We start from the raw sequence: 21026 nt of genomic DNA, 5'->3' as shown, positions 1-21026 counted from the left end.
AACCCACATACATGCGTCAACCCGGGGCGTCAACATGGAGGTGATTCAGTAGACCATGCCCCTTATCAAAATATTGAGGAATTTATTACTCACCTCGGGATTTATGCCTATGTAAAGAAAGAAGAAGGAAGGAAGGAAGGAAAAAAGGAAGGAAGGAGGAAGGAAAGAGGGAAGGAAAGACGGAAAGAAAGAGGGAAAGAAAGAGGGAAAGAAAGAGGGAAAGAAAGAGGGAAGAAAGAAAGAAAGAAAGAAAGAAAGAAAGAAAGAAAGAAAGAAAGAGAAAGAAAGAAAGAAAGAAAGAAAGAAAGAAAGAAAGAGAAAGAAAGAAAGAAAGAGAAACAACGGGAAAGCTAGAAAGGGAAAGAGAAAGAAAGAAAGAAAGAAAGAAAGAAAGAAAGAAGAGAGAGAAAGAAAGTGAACAAGCAAGAAAAAGAAAGAGAGAAATGGTACGCAGGAAAGAGAGATAGAGAGAGAAACTGAAAGAAAAAAGGGAAAGACAAAGAAAAAATAAGTCAAAAGGGTGTTTGGTACAAAAATTACGCAAAAGAAGTTATGCCAAGGAAGTCGTTTGCAAAGTAGAGGCAACAAATATAAGCCTACCACATCACTAACCGCGTAATAATTGAGATGTTAAAAGCGATACCAATTGCCATGATTACCATTTCCATCGTTTATACTAACCGCTCCCGTTTACTAACCGCTCCCGTTTACTCATCTAGCGGGGGCCCGCGCGAAGCGCTGGTACCCGCTAGTCTTAAACAATTGATGGAGTTGTTCCATGTGTTGTTCCCAAGTTTGACTGTAAACAATCAAATCATCTACATACGCTTCACATCCCTCTATGCCTGCCACAATTTGATTTACCATTCTCTGAAATGTTGCTGGTGCATTTTTCAACCCGAATGGCATAACTTTGTATTGGTAAAGACCAAATGGTGTACAAAAAGCAGAAATCTCTTTGGCACGGTCTGTGAGTGGAACCTGCCAGTACCCTTTCAAAAGATCAAATTTGCTAACAAATTTTGCATTCCCAATTTTGTCTATGCAATCATCAATTCTTGGAATTGGGTACGAGTCTGTCTTTGAATGAACATTTGCAGCTCTCATGTCTGCTACCAATCGGTATGAACCATCAGGCTTGGGAACAAGAATGCATGGTGAACTCCATTCACTACTACTTGGTTCTATGATATCATTGTCTAGCATGTAATTGATCTCATTTTTGAGATGTTCCATTTTCAATGGATTGACTCTGTAAGGATGCTGCTTGACTGGTTTTGTATCACCAAACTCTACATCATGAAATGCATCATTTGTTCTACTTGGCGTATCAGGAAATATATTGTCAAATTTGTGAATCAAATTTGCAATTTGACTTTGTTGATCTTGAGAAAGATGACCTAACTTTGAGTCCAAATTAGTGAGCACATCAGAATTGTTCAATTTTACATTATACTCTTTGTGCTCCAGCTCTTTATCCTGGTCAAATGTGACATCAGAATTGTCATCTTTACTCTTGTCTACATTGGCGATTTCGTATACATCGGCATGTTTGTCTACATTATCAGTATGGTTTACTGTACACACAGGTTTTGGAATGCCACTGTCACTTCTTTCAACATACTCTTTGAGCATATTTATGTGGCATAACTGCCTGCTCTTGCGTCTACCAGGAGTCTTGATAATATAATCTACTTCACCCACTTTTGACTCTACCTCACATGGGCCATGATATCTGGCGTGTAATGGGTGTCCTGGAATTGGAAACAGTACTAGAACTTTGTCACCTGGTTTGAACACTCTCTCTTTGGCATGTTGATCATACCATTGTTTCATTTTGGCCTGACCCTGTTTCAAGTTTTCTTTGGCAATATCAGTTGCTCTGTTAAGCCTATGCTTAAAATTGGAGACATAATCCAATAAATTGATATCTGATTTCTCATTGAGCCACTTTTCTTTCAACAACTTTAAGGGCCCAGACTGTGTGTCCAAACACTAACTCAAAAGGACTAAATCCTAAAGTTTCCTGAACAGCTTCCCTTGCAGCAAACAACAACAAGTGTACTCCCTCATCCCAGTCCCTCTGAAATTCCAAACAGTATGTCCTGATCATGTTTTTCAATGTTTGGTGGAACCTTTCTAGTGCACCTTGTGATTCTGGATGGTATGCACTTGAGGTATACTGTTCTATACCTAATTGATACATGACCTGCTGAAATACTCCAGAAGTAAAGTTTGATCCTTGGTCTGACTGTATGGACTTGGGGAGCCCCACAAATGTGAAGAACTTAGTTAAAGCTTTCACTATAGTCACTGCTTTAATATTTCTCAAGGGTATGGCTTCAGGAAAGCGTGTTGACGCCAAGCACATAATTGTCAGAAGGTACTGATTACCTGACTTAGTCTTTGGTAGGGGGCCTACACAATCAATAATAACCCTACTAAATGGTTCATCAAAGGCTGGAATTGGCTTCAATGGAGCAGGAGGTATTTTCTGATTTGGCTTCCCTACTACTTGGCATATGTGACATGTTTTGCAATATTCAGAAACATCTTTTCTGAGAGTGGGCCACCAGAAATGTCTCAGAATTCTTTCATGAGTTTTCTTAACACCCAAATGCCCTGCCATGGGACTATCATGTGCTATGTTAATAACTTCAGTGTGGTAGACTTTTGGTACCACAATTTGGTGCACTACCTTCCACTCTTCGTCGGCAGGTGCATCAGGAGGGCGCCACTTTCTCATTAGCACATCATCTTGTTTGTAAAAACAGACAGAATTTTGTTCTGCTTCTTCTAGGGTCAATGCCCTTTGATTGATCTCTTTGAGTTCTGGGTCATTTTGTTGCTCAGAATTAGCTTGTCATGACTTAATGGGTCTTTTATGGTTTCCCCAAGTTGTTCATGCTCAGAGGCTGTGTCATTTGTAGGGGTATTTTTATCCCCAGGAGAAGGAAGTTTATCTTCTTTCTCATTCAACTTTGACACAAATGTGTCTTCCAAATTGTAGCCTAAGTCATCAATTTGGTTGTCCTCAATTGTTTCTAATGAGGCCTTCTTACTCATTGCCCGTGTCACTGCACATGCAGGAAATATCTCCTTTTCCTCACTATTGTCATCCTGTAAACAGGGCTTATCTGTAACTATTGGGTCAGGAAAACCTTCCCCCCTGCCAGATCATTTCCTAGCAACATGGACACTCCCTTGACTGGCAATTCATGTCTAACTCCTATGGTTACAGGACCAGAAACCAAGTCAGATGTCAAGTTAATTTTGTGGAGAGGTACATTAAGTATTTCCATCCCAATACCCTGGATCAAAGCATTACCAGCTGAACTATCCTCATTAAAGGGCAAAGTTCCTTCCAGAATCATAGACCGTGCACAACACGTATCTCGCACAATCTTAATGGGCTTTGGACTACCATTATCACCAAGTGATACTACTCCCTCTAACACAAATGGTTCAAATTCCTCACACACCTTGTCTGTGTCACCTCCTTTTGTGGGAATTCTTGTTTCTTGATTTGACTGACTTGTTTCTTTGACTCAAGTGACACTGCACATCCTACAGTATTACTAGCAGTTTGCTGCTGTTTTTGTGCATCTTGTTTGGCTTTTAAGCTCCGACACATGGTCACTGTATGTCCTGGTTTCTTACAGAAATTGCAAACTAATTGGGATTTAAATTCAGTCCCACCTGTTGGTCTGGTACCTGAACTCCATGGGGTCCCTCTACCACCAGCACTATGCTGTGAATTAGACCAGGATCTGTGATTAGACTGAGATCTCCTTCCTGTGTACCACCCTGATTTGCTCTAGGTTGGTTATGGCTGAACCTGTTTGAATAACTTCTGTTATGACTAAATCTACTCGCATTCAATTTGTGAGTTAAGCCATAGTAAATCCGCCATTGTCGCCGTCACTTAGCGTTTTAATTTTGCTAGCGCTTTCATCCAAGTGGGTTTTAATGTCAGCGTGGACACATTTTTTGAACTCTTCTATAAGAACCAATTGCTTAAGTTGGCCGAAACCAGCTTTGACTTCTTTTGAACCAAGCCACCTGTCAAACATGTGTTCTTTTACTCTAGCAAATTCTACATGGGTTTGATCTGCTTGCTTTCTTGAATCTCTGAACTTTTGTCTGTATGCTTCAGGCACCAGTTCATAGGCCTTAAGGACTGCCTGTTTGACTTCTTCATAATTGTTACACTTCTCTATTGGTAGAGCTGAGTAAGTTTCCTGGCCTTCCCACAAAACTACTTTGTAACAGTAGGGTCCAATGCTCTGGAGGCCATTTCAAATTTGTAGCTACCTTTTCAAAATGTTGGAAATACTCGTCAACATCTTTTTTTTTTTTTTTTAGGCACCAGCTTTACATACTTTGTAACATCAAACCCTGACTTTGAGGAGAAACTTGATGAGTATTTGTCACCTAGCTTTGCTAACTTCTCTTGTTCAAACTTGTACTTTTCTTCAATTTCTTTTTTGTTTCAAATTTTCTTCCATTTCCAACTTTTGTTTTTCAAGTTCCAATTTTGCTACCTTTTCCTTTTCTTCTGTTTCTAATTTGTGGTGCTCAAGCGCCATCTTTTCTTAAGCGTGCTTTTTCTTCCATTTCTAATTTCTTGTTTTCCATGTCTAATCTTTCTTGTTTTTCTTTATTTTGCATATCTAGCTTTTGCATGTCCAACTGCAATTGCATTTTCATTTTTTCCATTTCCACCTGAACTTCTAGTTCTTTCAACTTTACTGCATCCCCGATTTCAGTTTTAACCTCTTTTCTCTTCTCCAAAATGGATTCTTCAAAATACTCTTCATCAACCAAAACATCAATTAAGGCATTTTTGATTATTTGTTTTCTGTTGGCTTGCTTTACATCCAATTCATAGTATTTTGCAAATGCTAATAAATCAGGTTTCTTCAACTTATCAAACTTCTCCCAATCTATAGTTTCAAGAAACTCTTCTGCTTTGAACTCTTCCATACTGTACTTTCACTTTCAAGACTCAGTAAATTAATGTCAACTTTTTTCCAGTGTATTTCCCGGACGAGCCCCCAATTTTGTTACGAGTCGTACTTGACTCAAGGCCAAAATCACCTTTTACCCGAACTCACACGAATGCACAACACAAATACACTGTTCGTTTAAGCTAACAAAATCTAAGTCTTTACTAAGTCTTTAATTGAAAGCAAGTTTCGTTTGGTACAATATAATGACTACAAATGCACATATACATTAATCAAATATAATCACTCTTTATCTATTTTGTACTTAGCCAGCATTCTTCTTCTTGGTGATCATAAAGTTCTTGTAATGTTCTGGACGACTGATGTAATATATCCCTATTCACTTGTCCTGCGACAATCAGCGAAGTCCTTTGTACACTTGCATTGATAACTCCTTGCGTATAAAATCCTTACACGAAAATGGTGTTCTCCAAACACGTTTACAACTCCTTGCTAACTCCTATACTAAACTCCTTGCGCCGTCCTCCTATGCTAAACTCCTTGCGCCGTTCTCCTATGCTAAACTCCTTGCCTGCGTCCTCCTATGCTAAACTCCTTGCGCCGTTTCTCCTATGCTAAACTCCTTATGCAGTTCTCCAAATTTAACTCCTTGCGCTGCTTTCTCCAAACTTGGTGCTATTTCCACCTTTCACACAATATCTTCAGGAAGCAGGACTCGATGCAGTTGTCCCCACTTATTTTGACAGTTGCGTTGAATCAAAATACCAGACTTCAGCAAGTCGACAGAAGAACATATTTCCTTTCTTGGAAGAATATCGTTCTTTGACGTATTCTAGATCTTCTCCGACAACACTGGTAAATAGTAGTACTTTGACTACATAAAATATTTCTGGTTTGTAATTTCCTTTCTTTCAAGGAATTGGACTGTAAGCATAGCCCAGATCAACACTATCAACTGTGAATCATTGTTTACATTTTCTTATTATATACCAAGCTTGGGAAAAAACCCCATTCTATTCTGGGCCATTTACTGCCTTCACATTATGCTCAATTTGGGGAATTCCAAAGTCTTAATTATAACATTAACCTTTCACATGACATCACTTCCTGAGGGAAATCCCATTACATCACTTCCTGAGGGAATCCATATATGATGTCATCTCTTTACAATCTGAAGGGGGGTTTCCAAATATTCCAAATTAGATATGATTCAACTTGTTTTGCTCAATTTGAGAGGGGAATTCCCCAAAATGTCATCACTCATGTAACTTTGTAAACAAAGATAAATCATCAAATTAAATTACTCAGGGCACATCACAATATGTTTCTAAAGAGGACATTTAGAGCTTTCAGAAACTGAAAACCCCATTTACATATGACTTTTCTTTGCAAAGTTACGTCAATTTATCAATTCCTAAAAACAATATAAAACAAAAGAATTTTAACACTTTCGTTGCCATTATCTCAAAATCAATATTAGCGACATCCGACTCATTTCCCTTGATCATGTCACATATACTTATCTTAGTAAGGCTAAAAATATTGTTGTTTCAAAGCCGCCACGCATGTTCATTTTTCTTAGTGTTCACCACTAAATTCTAAAGATTCCATGTCAAAGTCCCTCTGATTGGTTAATTACATGATATACTCATCTGAGTAACCAATCAAAATAGGGCTTAAATATTTTCCTCCAGAATAATCCTGTATGCATCCTTAAAGGAGTATTTTGTGATCTTAGCATCCTCTTTTTATGGCATTTTTCGTCTGATTTTGCATTTGCGAGTTATGCATGATTATGTATATCACATGGCCATTCAAATTTGGCGATATTTTTTCTAAACAAATTAATCTACAAGAATTTTTTTTATACATAAACATTATGTAGCCAGAGGTTTCCAGAGGTATAAAAGTCTCAACTTTTTTTTGAGGAAAAGGTGGGGTGAGGCTATGGATCACGAAATGCCCTTTTAACATGTTACCAACCACAGGAATCAAAAACTGATAAGTAAGGTTTTGATATCATATAAATTGTGGTGTGTTTTTTGTACTTTTTTTTCAGAGTTGGGTCACAATTTCGGTAGTGAACATGACCCTGGTACAGAAGGGGCTGAGTGTTCACCAGGAAATGCTAAAGGTGGCAACTACCTCATGTATCCTGCTTCAGTTAGTGGTCAACAACCAAAAAATAAGGTAAGGAACATTGGTACAAAGTTGACCAAAATTGCCCTGTGCATCTTCATTTTGGCCTGTTCAAATATAGTGTGAGATTGTCCTTTTTGAAGCAGATCATTGGAGATATTTTACAGTCCTTCAACAAAATGTGCATAGTGATTTATAATGCGCTGTGTGTAATCATAAACCCACAAGCCTCTGCACGCTTTACAGGAATGTGTTGACCACTGTGGCCGAAGGTACACCATATAAACCCCGTCCCACCACCATGTTGCGCCTTTGGGCAAGGCGCTTTGCCTCGCTTGCCTCACCCCACCCAGGTGTAATGGGAAGCTGTTAGGGGTAGTCACAGTCGTTGTACTGATGAACCCCTGCGCCAATTGTAGGCTGCAAATGTGGTTCCGACATATTCTAATAACGGCGGAATAAATGTAAAGCGCTTTGAGGCTGTTTACGGCATAAAGCGCTATATAAATATCTACATTTTTTATTTAAACCATTTCTTAACAGCAACCAGGGATTTGCAGCTGAGAAGGTAAAAGGGATGAACATGTGTTCACAGTCTGGCATGCCCATCTCTCTTTGAAAGTGATTGGGCCAGACTCCTCAGTGAAATTTGTTTCACGGGGATCGCTACACCTCTGCATGCATGGAGTCTGTTGCCTTCCTGCAGGCCGCGACAAATTTTATTTTTTAACTTGCCCGATCGGGCAGGCAATAGTCAAAAATTGGTTGCCCGAAATTGCCCGAAAATTAACCATATTCCCGGCAACAATTGTCAGCAAAGTCACATCATGCAGTGCATGTAACTCGTAGTTGTAAGTACGTCAAATTCGGCAGTTTCATTCTTGCGAAAAGCCGATACTCTCTCAGTTAAGTTGATACATAAATGAGTATTCATGAAACCACTATAAAAATAAACATTTCATATGCATTCAATACTGTTTGTTTGTTGTGGAAAAAATTTGCATTTTATGTGAAATTTTGTCAGTAAAGTCACAGCGATTTACGTATTTTGCCAACCACTAACACGTCTCAATCTCGATGTACATGCAAATACATGGCCAGCTGATGTCATTGACGTCATAAAAACTCATTATATATGCACGAAACAGTTTCTATAATTGGCTAAACTATAGTTTACTACCACTACGTCACTAACGTCATTTCATTAGCATATATGTCTGGTATGGATATGTAGCATCGGAAAAATTTGAGGGCCGTTTCAAGAAGTTTTCTACTTGGTTTTGACTGTTTTTTACTTCCGTGAACACGCTAGGTTTGACAGAAATACTCCGTTTTGCATCTTCAAGCTTTAATTGGTTTTAATTTAGTCTTGCCCGATCGGGCACAGCTCTTCAGAGTTTTAGTTGCCCGACAAAAAAATTGATTGCCCCGGGCTATCGGACAGGAGATTTGTCGCGGCCTGCTCCTGGTATTGTATCAAGCCAGTACCCATTTGTACACCTGGGTGGGGAGAGGCAATAGGGGTGAAGAGCCTTGCTTAAATGCACAACACATTGACTCTGCAGGGATGCGAACCCACAACCTCAAGCTACCTCACAATTATAAATCAAAGTCTTATACCATTGCACCACCGTGCATACCCTATGCAAACCACAATATACCACCACAAACTGGATCAGCTCCTCAAGTTCTAGCACAGATCAGCTCCTTCAGTTCGTGCATTTTTGCACAGTTAACGGAGCCAATAGGGACTGTGTCAGGGCTTGAACTCGCATGTATATGGCCACACAACAATGCAGCAGAGTTGGATGCCTTAAAGATTGAGTCAGCTTGACTGCTATGACTGATTATTGGAAAAATTGAGTTAGCTTGAAATTCCCCTGGACAAGGAACTTACTGCTAATTTGTCTCGTTGTAACCCGTACGAAACTCGGGGAGCTGATCCTGGTTGCGATGGTTATTTGTGGAATGCCTAGGGTGTGCGCTCTTGAAGCAGCAAAGTCCCTGAATTGTTGTTTAATGGTTTGTGGATTGATGTGGGCCGTAGTGGTCAGCGACAACCTGTAAAGTGTGCTGAGGCTTGTGGATCAACGTCTAGGCGTTGTGCCTGTGCGTAGCGCACTATAAATCACTGCGCTTTTTTTTTTTTTATTATGCCATCCCATGGTTATTCTGCCTTTTTACAGTGCTATTGATTAACCTTCCGTCCTACTGACCATTCTGATTGGCTCAATATATGATATAGCCCTGTGTGTAACCAATCACAATAGTTCTTAGAGACTTAAACCATTTGAATTCTACTTCTGCATCACAGCAATTCTTACCTTGTAACAATAGATTCACCACACTGTTTTTCCTTACCATATTTCTGATTGGCTCAATAGATGATATAGTCCTGTTTATAACCAATTGCAATGTGTCTTAAAGACTTAAACCATTTTGAATTCTCTTTCTGTATCACAGCAATTCTCACCTTGCAGTAAGAGACTCATTGGACCCGTATTAAGAGGAAAAGCATCACGCTGTTTTGCAGGTAAGACATAAACTTAGCCCATTAATTTTCAAGTTTGTATGTATCTTAGATGGAGTCCATGCAGGCCAGTAGTCAGGGCGGGGGAGGCAGAAAGCCCCATTCGCAAATATTGGGATTTTTCCTATACATAGTCCATAAAAACCCACATTAAAAAAAAATCAAATACCCCCTGCGCTGTGCTTGCACACTGTTTTTGATAATCGAGCCCATGGTCTTTTGTCTTTCTCCCTGTACCCAGGGCTATAGGTACCAGCATATATATTTTTTGGTTCAGCTCAAGTTTGGTAGTGACATCAATGCAAACATGACAACAAACCACCCTTGTATTTGTGCATGTTTGCGCTGCGCGATCTGCACACAACTCAATACTGTGACCAGCAAAATCTGCCCCTATGTCACTACCAAACTTGAGGTGAACCAACATATGAAGAGCTTATTTCCAAACCGTGTTAAGTCCACAAGATTCACTTTGAAGAAAATCAGGAATTTTCTTTATGGCAATGAAAAAAAGTTTGATTTCTATAAAATTACAGTGAAGTGAAGGCGACATAAATAGGACCATAAAAACATGTTAAGTTAAAATCTAGAGACTTCTGATTTTTTTTAATGAATTAATTTGTTTTAAAAATAGCATGGACTTAACACGTTTTGACACAAAACACAATTTCTGGCATGGACTTAACACATTTTGACACAAAACATAGTATCTGTAACACAGAACTAACCATATTTTTCTCAAACTAGTCTTAAAAGATAACAAATTTATTAGAAACATACAAAAGCGTGATTCTCTCTACTATAAAACACAATTTTGCCACAAAACACCTTGCATCTTGAACCCCCTCCTGCTGCCCATTTTTTACCAAAATTCGACGTTTAAAATAGTTCAAAATTCAAAACATAGTTGAATTGCATTTCTCAGAATTAAATAAACATCATTTCACTGACAATAAGTGATGACCTGAAATATCCACTTGTTTTAACACATTATCACAAATATTTCCCCCTCCCCATGCTGCCACCCTAATCTCATATTGACAGTCGTAAGTTTTTAAGTCCTAAGTTTTTTTATACCTTTAACTTTAAAATTATACCTTGAATTTAGTAGCACATTTTGATAATCATACAAAATAATAATATCAAAACTATCTCTACCACCATCCTCTAACATTAATTCTACCATCACAGCCTCCCCCTCTCCCCCTTCCCACCCTATTCATGTCTTTCTGGAGGTATCTATCAAATATTTCAGAAATCCCATACAAACTAAGCCTACTAATATAAAACAAAAACAACAACAACAACTTTTTATGCAGACCAAATTCATGTATACTAGTCTCAGGACCAAACAAGAACGTTGGCGATTAACTATTGGAAGCCCTATGCCGTGCTACTTGCCTACAAGCTGCCCACAAGGGCATTGTTCATGGACTTAACACAGTTTGCTACAAAACTGGATTGGACTTAACACGTTTTGGAAAAAATCGATACTTTGTGTGTCAATATTTGAACTTGACTAATTTTGGGAAAAAACAAACACATTGCTGGATAGCCCTAGTTACTCACTACCCATTTTCATCAAAATCTCAATTTTGAAGGTGGGTGGACTTAACACGGTTTGGAAATAAGCTCTTCATATAGTGATGGCAAGGTAAACAGACTGGTTGTGCTGGAAGAGTGTTATAACTCCCCCCCCAAAAAAAAAAAAAAATAATAATAAAAGTTAATTCATAGCAGTTTGGGCTAGACACCAAGAGATGTGCACTTCAACTTGTGCTTATTGGGCTATTGCAGTTAAAATTCATCACCCCTATGGAAGACATGAACTTAATCTCCCACACATGGAGTGTGAATTTCAAATAGAGTCAGCCATTCAGGTAACCCCATGTGAAATTCACACTCCTTGTGTAGGAGTCTTTCTTCCATAGGGGGTGTGTGTATGTAACTGGAACAGCCCATTGGTCTTACACAACCGTTACATTACTGAAAATTTTCCTGAAGCTACAAATAACTTCTTGACTTATTCATTGCACAGTACCGACTGGTTCCATACTATGCGGCAATTACAGAGTTGAACAAGGAGAAGAGTGTGATGCCGGCTTGGTCGGCTTAAACGACCAGGATAAATGTTGCAGCGCAAATTGTAAACTCAAAAAATCTGCTAAATGCAGGTAAGTTATTCGCCTTCAGGTCGGGCTATTCAAGTTGAAATCCATACACCCTTATGGACGACATGACCTGAGTGTTCCGAACACGCAGGGAGTGAATTTCAGATGGGTTACTTGAATTGGTGACACTGTTTGAAATCTACACCTCCTGTGTGTAAGGTTGTGTCTTCCATATAGGGTGTATGGATTCAACTGGAATGGCAGATAGATTCTTAGACAATGCATGATGTGAGATTAGGCAAAAAAAATTGTTTGTTTGTCCACGTCCGACCGACCGTGTACCCTGGTCCCGACCGAATAATTTTTTTTTCTTTTTTTTTGAATTTTTTTTTTTTTTTTTGAATTTTATTTATTTTTTTTTTTTTTATTTTTTTTTTTGGCATCGATGGGACATCGTATAAAACAGTGGTTGGTATAAATTTAAAGAATGAAAATGTAAAGAAAATGAACAGTATAACATGCAGAACCATCTCAAGAGTTAAACCAGTAAAGTGCTGTGTGTTTTGACTTATTTACCAGTCTTCAAATTGTCAGTTTCAAGTGCAATATCTGTAAAAAAAAAAAAAAAATCCAACCAACCGACCCAACTGTTTCATAAGCCTCTATGGACAAACAAACAATTTTTTTTTGGCCTTATTGTTCAGAACTCAGGCTATGGCAGAGTATATTTGGCCTATTCCAGTTGAAATCCACACATCCCCTATGAAAAACATGACCTTAATCTTCCACACAGTGGGGTAGAGCTCAAATGGTGTCACCCATTCAGGTAACCCTATGTGAAATTCACACTCCCTGTGTGGAAGATTACGGTCATGTCTTCCATAGAGGGTATATGAATATCAACTGCAATAGCCTAAGTTTTCAGGATTAATCTGGAATTCCAGCCAGATTTTGTTAGTCCACATTTCGCACTTTTGTTTATTTTCAGCCTGTTTTGGGGCTTTTTAGCCCCACGCTTTTTCAGATTTTTTTTTTTCAGGCCTCTTACATCTCCTGATTAAATGCAATATCTATTGCAGGAATGCCCTAAACACTGCAGCCTTTGAATACACTGATTTTGTATCTGAACTCTTCATTAATTATAGCATAATTATTTTGATTTTAATTGTAAATTCACATATATTTAACAGATATACAAACTTAATATAGATGTATCTGTTTTCCTTAATATTTTCTATCAATTTTTTTTTCTTCAAATGAATGCCTACTGTATTATTATGTTACCATCACTTACTTTGGAACCAATTTTGTTATTTTTAAATCCATAGCGATCAAAATTCACCATGCTGTGAGGACTGTCTATATGCTCCTAGTTCCAAAGTATGCCGTCGTACTGCCGAAGTTGATGCTGACTGCGATAAGACGGCCTATTGTAATGGGCGTTCAGATCAGTGTCCACCGTCCGCATCAAAGGCTGATGGAGATGAATGCATCGATGAGTAAGTAATGAATATGTATGAATGAGGGGAGGAAAATGATTGGTGGAAGTAAATGAATATGAATAAATGGAGGAAAATGATTGGTGGAAGTAAATGAATGTGTATGAATGGAGGAAACTGATTGGTGGAAGTAAATGAATACATATGAATGGAGGAAACTAATTGGTGGAAGTAGATGAATATGTATGAATGAGGAAACTGATTGGTGGAAGTAAATGAATACATATGAATGGAGGAAACTAATTGGTGGAAGTAGATGAATATGTATGAATGGGGAAACTGATTGGTGGAAGTAAAATGAATATGTATGAGTGGAGGAAACTGATTGGTGGAAGTAAATGAATATGTATGAATGGAGGAAACTAATTGGTGGAAGTAGATGAATATGTATGAATGGGGAAACTGATTGGTGGAAGTAAATGAATATGTTTGAATGGAGGAAACTGATTGGTGGAAGTAAATGAATATGTATGAATGGAGGAAACTGATTGGTGGAAGTAAATGAATACATATGAATGGAGGAAACTAATTGGTGGAAGTAGATGAATATGTATGAATGGGGAAACTAATTGGTGGAAGTAAATGAATATGTATGAGTGGAGGAAACTGATTGGTGGAAATAAATGAATATGTATGAATGGAGGAATCTAATTGGTGGAAGTAGATGAATATGTATGAATGGGGAAACTGATTGGTGGAAGTAAATGAATATGTATGGGTGGTGGAAACTGATTTGTGGAAGTAAGTGAATATGTATGAATGGAGGAAACTGATTGGTGGAAGTAAATGAATGTGTATGAATGGAGGAAACTGATTGGTGGAAGTAAATGAATACATATGAATGGAGGAAACTAATTGGTGGAAGTAGATGAATATGTATGAATGGGGAAACTGATTGGTGGAAGTAAAATGAATATGTATGAGTGGAGGAAACTGATTGGTGGAAGTAAATGAATATGTATGAATGGAGGAAACTAATTGGTGGAAGTAGATGAATATGTATGAATGAGGAAACTGATTGGTGGAAGTAAATGAATATGTATGAATGGAGGAAACTAATTGGTGGAAGTAAATGAATATGTATGAATGGGGAAACTGATTGGTGGAAGTAAAATGATTATGTATGAGTGGAGGAAACTGATTGGTGGAAGTAAATGAATATGTATGAGTGGAGGAAACTGATTGGTGGAAGTAAATGAATATGTATGAATGGAGGAAACTAATTGGTGGAAGTAGATGAATATGTATGAATGGGGAAACTGATTGGTGGAAGTAAATGAATATGTTTGAATGGAGGAAACTGATTGGTGGAAGTAAATGAATATGTATGAGTGGAGGAAACTGATTGGTGGAAGTAAATGAATATGTATGAATGGAGGAAACTAATTGGTGGAAGTAGATGAATATGTATGAATGGGGAAACTGATTGGTGGAAGTAAATGAATATGTATGAGTGGAGGAAACTGATTGGTGGAAATAAATGAATATGTATGAATGGAGGAATCTAATTGGTGGAAGTAGATGAATATGTATGAATGGGGAAACTGATTGGTGGAAGTAAAATGAATATGTATGAGTGGAGGAAACTGATTTGTGGAAGTGAATATGTATGAATGGAGGAAACTGATTGGTGGAAGTACATGAATATGTATGAATGGAGGTAACTGATTGGTGGAAGTAAATGAATATGTATGAGTGGAGGAAACTGATTGGTGGAAGTAAATGAATATGTATGAGTGGTGGAAACTGATTTGTGGAAGTGAATATGTATGAATGGAGGAAACTGATTGGTGGAAGTACATGAATATGTATGAATGGAGGTAACTGATTGGTGGAAGTAAATGAATATGTATGAGTGGAGGTAACTGATTGGTGGAAGTAAATGAATATGTATGAGTGGTGGAAACTGATTTGTGGAAGTGAATATATATGAATGGAGGAAACTGATTGGTGGAAGTACATGAATATGTATGAATGGAGGTAACTGATTGGTGGAAGTAAATGAATATGTATGAGTGGAGGAAACTGATTGGTGGAAGTAAATGAATATGTATGAATGGAGGAAACTAATTGGTGGAAGTAGATGAATATGTATGAATGGGGAAACTGATTGGTGGAAGTAAATGAATATGTATGAGTGGTGGAAACTGATTTGTGGAAGTACTGTAAAACCACTTAATTTCGCGAGGTATTTAATTTCGCGAGGGCTTTTGATTCGCGAAATTAAATACTCGCGAATTTTATCACAGACAATTTGCACACTGGTTCCGAATTTGACAACCCAACTCTAGCAACTTCCATTACAGAATTCACCTCAAAGTTATTTTGTGACTATGTGACATCATTTTCATTATTAGATTATTTATTTACCTTGAAACATCATCAAAATAGCCTCATATATCATTACAAAAGATCATATAAATTCCACAAAGCATTGAACCTCCACATAAAACTCGCTAGAAAATCGTGAAATTGATATCTATTTTTGTTTATCCATTTGCTGCATAGAAAAAATTGACCAATTATGCCCGTCCTCGTTCAATCAGTACATTTTATTTTTGTTTTGAACTTTGTTTCTCACGTTATAAACTCTAAACAAAGCTCCAAAATATTATTTTCATTGTTTCTATGATTTAAAAAGATATTTTAAAATGTTTAGAAGTAATTTTAATAACATATTATGAGACAGAAATGAAAGTTTGTGAAACAAAATGGCCGCCCCCATGATGGGCTATGATAATGGCGTGGGTTGATTGGGCAAAAGTATTTCGTAATTTTATCATAGTTTGCATGTTATTTCCTACAAAACAATGGCCATATTTAATTTTAGAGATATCCCAACATTCAATTTAGGGAAGGTAAGGCGGAAATACCCAGCAAAGTAAGGCTAATTTTCACTTAAGCTCTGGCCATGCAGAGTCAGAATTTGGAAAACTTTGACGTGCAATACAAAATCCTGGATTCGCGAAATTAAGTACCCTCGAATAAATAAAGTACCCGCGAAATTAAAGTGTTTTACAGTAAGTGAATATGTATGAATGGAGGAAACTGATTGGTGGAAGTAAATGAATATGTATGAATGGAGGTAACTGATTGGTGGAAGTAAATGAATATGTATGAGTGGAGGAAACTGATTGGTGGAAGTAAATGAATATGTATGAGTGGAGGAAACTGATTGGTGGAAGTAAATGAATATGTATGAGTGGAGGAAACTGATTGGTGAAGTAAATGAATATGTATGAATGGAGGTAACTGATTGGTGGAAGTAAATGAATATGTATGAATGGAGGTAACTGATTGGTGGAAGTAAATGAATATGTATGAGTGGAGGAAACTGATTGGTGGAAGTAAATGAATATGTATGAGTGGAGGAAACTGATTGGTGGAAGTAAATGAATATGTATGAGTGGAGGAAACTGATTGGTGGAAGTAAATGAATATGTATGAGTGGAGGAAACTGATTGGTGAAGTAAATGAATATGTATGAATGGAGGAAACTGATTGGTGGAAGTAAATGAATATGTATGAGTGGAGGAAACTGATTGGTGGAAGTAAATGAATATATGTATGAGTGGAGGAAACTGATTGGTGGAAGTAAATGAATATGTATGAGTGGAGGAAACTGATTGGTGAAGTAAATGAATATGTATGAATGGAGGAAACTGGTGGAAGTAAATGAATATGTATGAGTGGAGGAAACTGCAGATTAGTGAAGTAAATGAATATGTATGAATGGAGGAAACTGATTAGTGAAGTAAATGAATATGTATGAATGGAGGAAACTGATTGGTGGAAGTAAATGAATATGTATGAATGAGTGGGGGTAATGTGATTCATGGAAGTTAATGAATTTGTATAAATTAGTGAAGGAAACTGATTGGTTGAAATTTGGTAAATGTGAGTAAGTAAATGAACATGTATTTAATGAATGAAGGAGGCTTAAGGATGGCACAAATGATCCTTTAACCTTTTCAAAAAATGGCTGAAAAGTACTGGGCCATGTTATGCAACTTTTTCAGCCATTGAGGTGCTGATGTTTCAAGGTATAATTTGATCAGAACCCTACTGTGTATGCACTACAAGTTCTTCTATTAAAGGAAGTGTCCGGCAATCACAACATTATGTCTTATATGTTAGAAAAATAATTATCAAGCACGCATCACATGGTTTTATTTAAAACAAAGTCATATTAACCATAAAAACGAATAAAAACAACCATATCTCAACACGCGATATTCAAAATTCCCGCGCCGAAATTGTCTAGAGCAATGACGTACTAATAATTCAATGAATCCTGACAACAAATGAGCACAAATAACCATGACGTCATTGCTCTAGAAAGTTTCGGCGCGGGAATTTTGAATATCGTGTGTTGAGAGATTGCTGTTATTATTCGTTTTTATGGTTAATATGAGTTTGTTTTAAATAAAACCATGTGATTCGTGCTTGATAATTATTTTTCTAACATATAAGACATAATGTTGTGATTGCCGGACACTTCCTTTAAGGTAACCCCATTTGAAATTCACACTCCCTGTATGGAAAATAAGACCATGTCTTTCATAAGGGGTGTATGGATTCCAACTTGAATAGACCATTTAACAGTGTAAATATGAGCTGCCCGTTTGACATTATCGGTATGATCATACTGTATGTTATCATTCATTTCAGTGGTAAATGTCGTGGGGGCAAGTGCGTTCAATTCTGCGAAGACAGAAAAATGGTTTCATGTATATGCGAAGATGGTAAGTAATTACTGTATAAGTTGTTATTTTCAGGTACAGAATTTATTGCAATTTACGACAAAGGGGCCCTTTGGTGTGTTGTTAAATTCTGCGACCTAAGGCCAGAAAAAAGATTTGTCTCACGAACCTGCGTGCATAAAATTAATAGGTGATGACAATTCAGCGCATTAGCCTACATGCTGCTGTTCTTTTTAAAGGATTTTTTTTTTTTCGTTTTGGATTCCAGTTTTAAAGACAAAGAGCACCAACAAAAAAAATTAACAAACCCGTCGCTATGCCTAGTCATTAGCACCACTTTGTATATCCTCATCCTCGCAGTATAGTACATATACAGCACAAATCATGCAAACAAGTCTATGTTGCCAAGTCACTAGAACTGTTTAAAATATTCATTCTAACAAGTCTATGTTGTGCGATTTCCTTCTTCAAAAAATAGTATTCGCCAACAGGAAAAAAAGAAAGAAATAGCATTGGCATAGCTCTTTTCACAAAAAAAATATAAAAATTGCATAGCACTTTGCTTTTTTGGCAAATGGTTGTGTTTGCCAAACCTCTATTTGCAAAATTTGTGAAAATAACGCTGTCACGAAAATAACCACAGAATATTGATTCTGATTTTTCTGTCATTCCTAACTTAAAACAATAAGTATTATGGTGTTATTGGTGTTTTCCAACAGTAGTGGAACCAATATTTTTTGGCATTCTTACACCTCAAATGATAAAATCAGTATTGTTCCATTCTCCATTTGGCTCCAATCAAATGACTCATGCTACGCTACTCATAGTGACTAATATTATTTCATCATTTTTGGCAAAGAAGAACAAAATAAAAAATTGACTGAAATCGTATGCCTGTAATGGGGAATTAATGTAATATGTGACCATCCACCACGAAGTGGTAGTAAAGTCGGCTCGAGATCATTTTCTGTTTATTGCCGATTTTGAATGAATGCACTTTCAGCTTTAAAATGACACATCAACCAGCTTCATCGGACATCTGGAAGTGAAGTTATGGTTCATCAAAGGTCAAATTCCTACTATATTTTACATAGAAATCCATATACTGTTTTTGATTGTATCTCAAAATGGAAAATGCCGACTTTACGACCAGTTTGTGGTGGATGGGCACATATGGTCCAATATAGTGATCATTTTTTTATTTCCTTTTCTTGTTAGTTTCTGTCTCATGTCATAGATGTTGTAAGAAAGATGCAAACTCGCCCTGCCTGCAGTTTTTCAATGGGACAACTGAAGAGTCGTGGATTCCCGTGCCTAATGGCAGACCGTGTCCCACCGGTGTATGTAAAGAGGTAATTATAAGCTGCAGACTAGACTAAGGTGACGGACTTTGCAACCAGATTCTGGTTGCAATGAGACAGTGCAGTTGTGTCTAAATTGAGCTTTTGACCGAGTTTGTTGTTTTTAAGAACTTCAGAGCGCGCTCTTGTCACAATGGCGCTGTACAACAGCGCTACTACTAGTCAGTTGCGCTATGGTGCACAACCAAAGTCGGGAGAGAATAGTTTCATAAGTCTGACACGCTATGTACTGTAAGTTATTCAGTCGACACTACAAAGCACACAAGTACATGCTCAGCGTAGACAAGTGATAGATTTAGTCTAAGCTGCCACAGTTGATTTTAGTTATCACACACACACAGGGATCAAGTTTTCCGGAAATTTCTAGATTTTGGATTTCCAGAATTTTGGCCATATTGAAAACTTGCTGAAGTGTAACAAAAACAAAAAAATAAACTTTTTTAGGGAGAGGGTGATACTACTCCCCGGACAAGCCCCATAAATGTTTGATGCCACACACAAGCGTGGGGTCATCTGGCCAAGGGCCAGTTTGATTTTCAGGAAATTTAGCAATTGCCCACTTGCAACCCTGATGACAAGAGTCATGGGTTCCCATGCCTAATGGCAGACCGATTCCCACCGGTGTATGTAAAGAGGTAATTATAAACTGACCAAGTTCAGTTTAGTTAAATCTTACGACAAATATTAGTCTGAATTTGCTAAAAAAATGCTGGTTTATTGACATTTATTTTTAGGTAGCGAGCATACACAACTTGACCCTACTGTTCTTATTGTTTTCTAGGGTCATTGTGTCGGTCAAACTCAGGATGTCATCGAGAGATTTTTCGATGTTTTTGAAGACATAGACATAAGTGTTATAGGTGAGTAATTCTGTGTTTTGAAGGAACAGATCCAAAGAAGCACATCTTTGTAGAAGCCATTATGTACTATTTTATGATATGAAATTGAGTGCTAGCAGTTGATCTGACGATAGCAGTTTATACTAATTGTTTTATGAAACAGACCATGTATATGACCTGCTCCCACAAAATGAGCTTAAATTCATAAGCTGGTAGTGTCAAGACCTCCTGGCTACTTAATTGATGTGTTTTGTTTGATGCGCACCTGAACATATCAAAAGTATGTCTTTGTGAAGGGGACATTCTGTATGCCAGTAGAATTTACTTTGTGAATGGGGCACAACATGTAAAACAGGGCATTCGTAAAGGACATACTACTGGCTTGTACATGTGTGCATCAAACACAGAACATCAACTCAGCAGCCAGAAGGTCTTGAAAATGAAACTACTAACTTGGGACTTTTTGCTCATTTGGTCTGAGCAGCTCACATATTATTACGATCACTTTAGTGTATATGTGCAGAGATGCAAGTCTTCCGGCCTAAAAAGGCTTTGTGCCCCCCCCCAAAAAAAAATTCCGGAAATGAAAAAAAAAAAAGTTTTTTTTACAATTTTTTTTAGATTAACGGAATTGGATGATGATAATTTGTCATAAAAAGAGCAAAAAACCTTTTTTTGGAGGGGATGATACCCTGCAGACTATTCCCCGGACAAGCCCCCTTGCACCCCCGGAATTCCGTAAATTTGGCGAGGTGCTCGCCTTGGGCTCTCATGTTTTTCAGGGAGTGGATCGTTACGTCACTTACATCTCTGCATGTGACACAATCTGATTCAATTAGACCAAATGTGACAATAGAGGTTATCCACTTCACTC

The 21026-nt window shown here is 37.6% G+C and overlaps 1 protein-coding gene across 3 annotated transcripts in view; it reads left to right on the top strand.

The window, feature by feature from the left end:
• LOC140162774 (ADAM 17-like protease) overlaps positions 1 to 21026 on the top strand; it is a 63506-nt gene that overhangs the window by 26761 nt on the left and 15719 nt on the right. For all 3 annotated transcript variants that reach the window (XM_072186068.1, XM_072186067.1, XM_072186066.1), the window contains exons 12-18: positions 7030 to 7160; positions 9573 to 9642; positions 11678 to 11813; positions 13079 to 13249; positions 17921 to 17994; positions 19171 to 19304; positions 20095 to 20173. In XM_072186068.1, coding sequence (XP_072042169.1) covers positions 7030 to 7160; positions 9573 to 9642; positions 11678 to 11813; positions 13079 to 13249; positions 17921 to 17994; positions 19171 to 19304; positions 20095 to 20173 — 795 coding nt within the window. The remainder of the gene's footprint in view (positions 1 to 7029; positions 7161 to 9572; positions 9643 to 11677; positions 11814 to 13078; positions 13250 to 17920; positions 17995 to 19170; positions 19305 to 20094; positions 20174 to 21026) is intronic.

Source organism: Amphiura filiformis, chromosome 10 (assembly GCF_039555335.1).
Source record: "Amphiura filiformis chromosome 10, Afil_fr2py, whole genome shotgun sequence".
Lineage (NCBI taxonomy): Eukaryota > Metazoa > Echinodermata > Ophiuroidea > Amphilepidida > Amphiuridae > Amphiura > Amphiura filiformis.
This window is presented reverse-complemented; position numbering and strand designations above follow the sequence as displayed.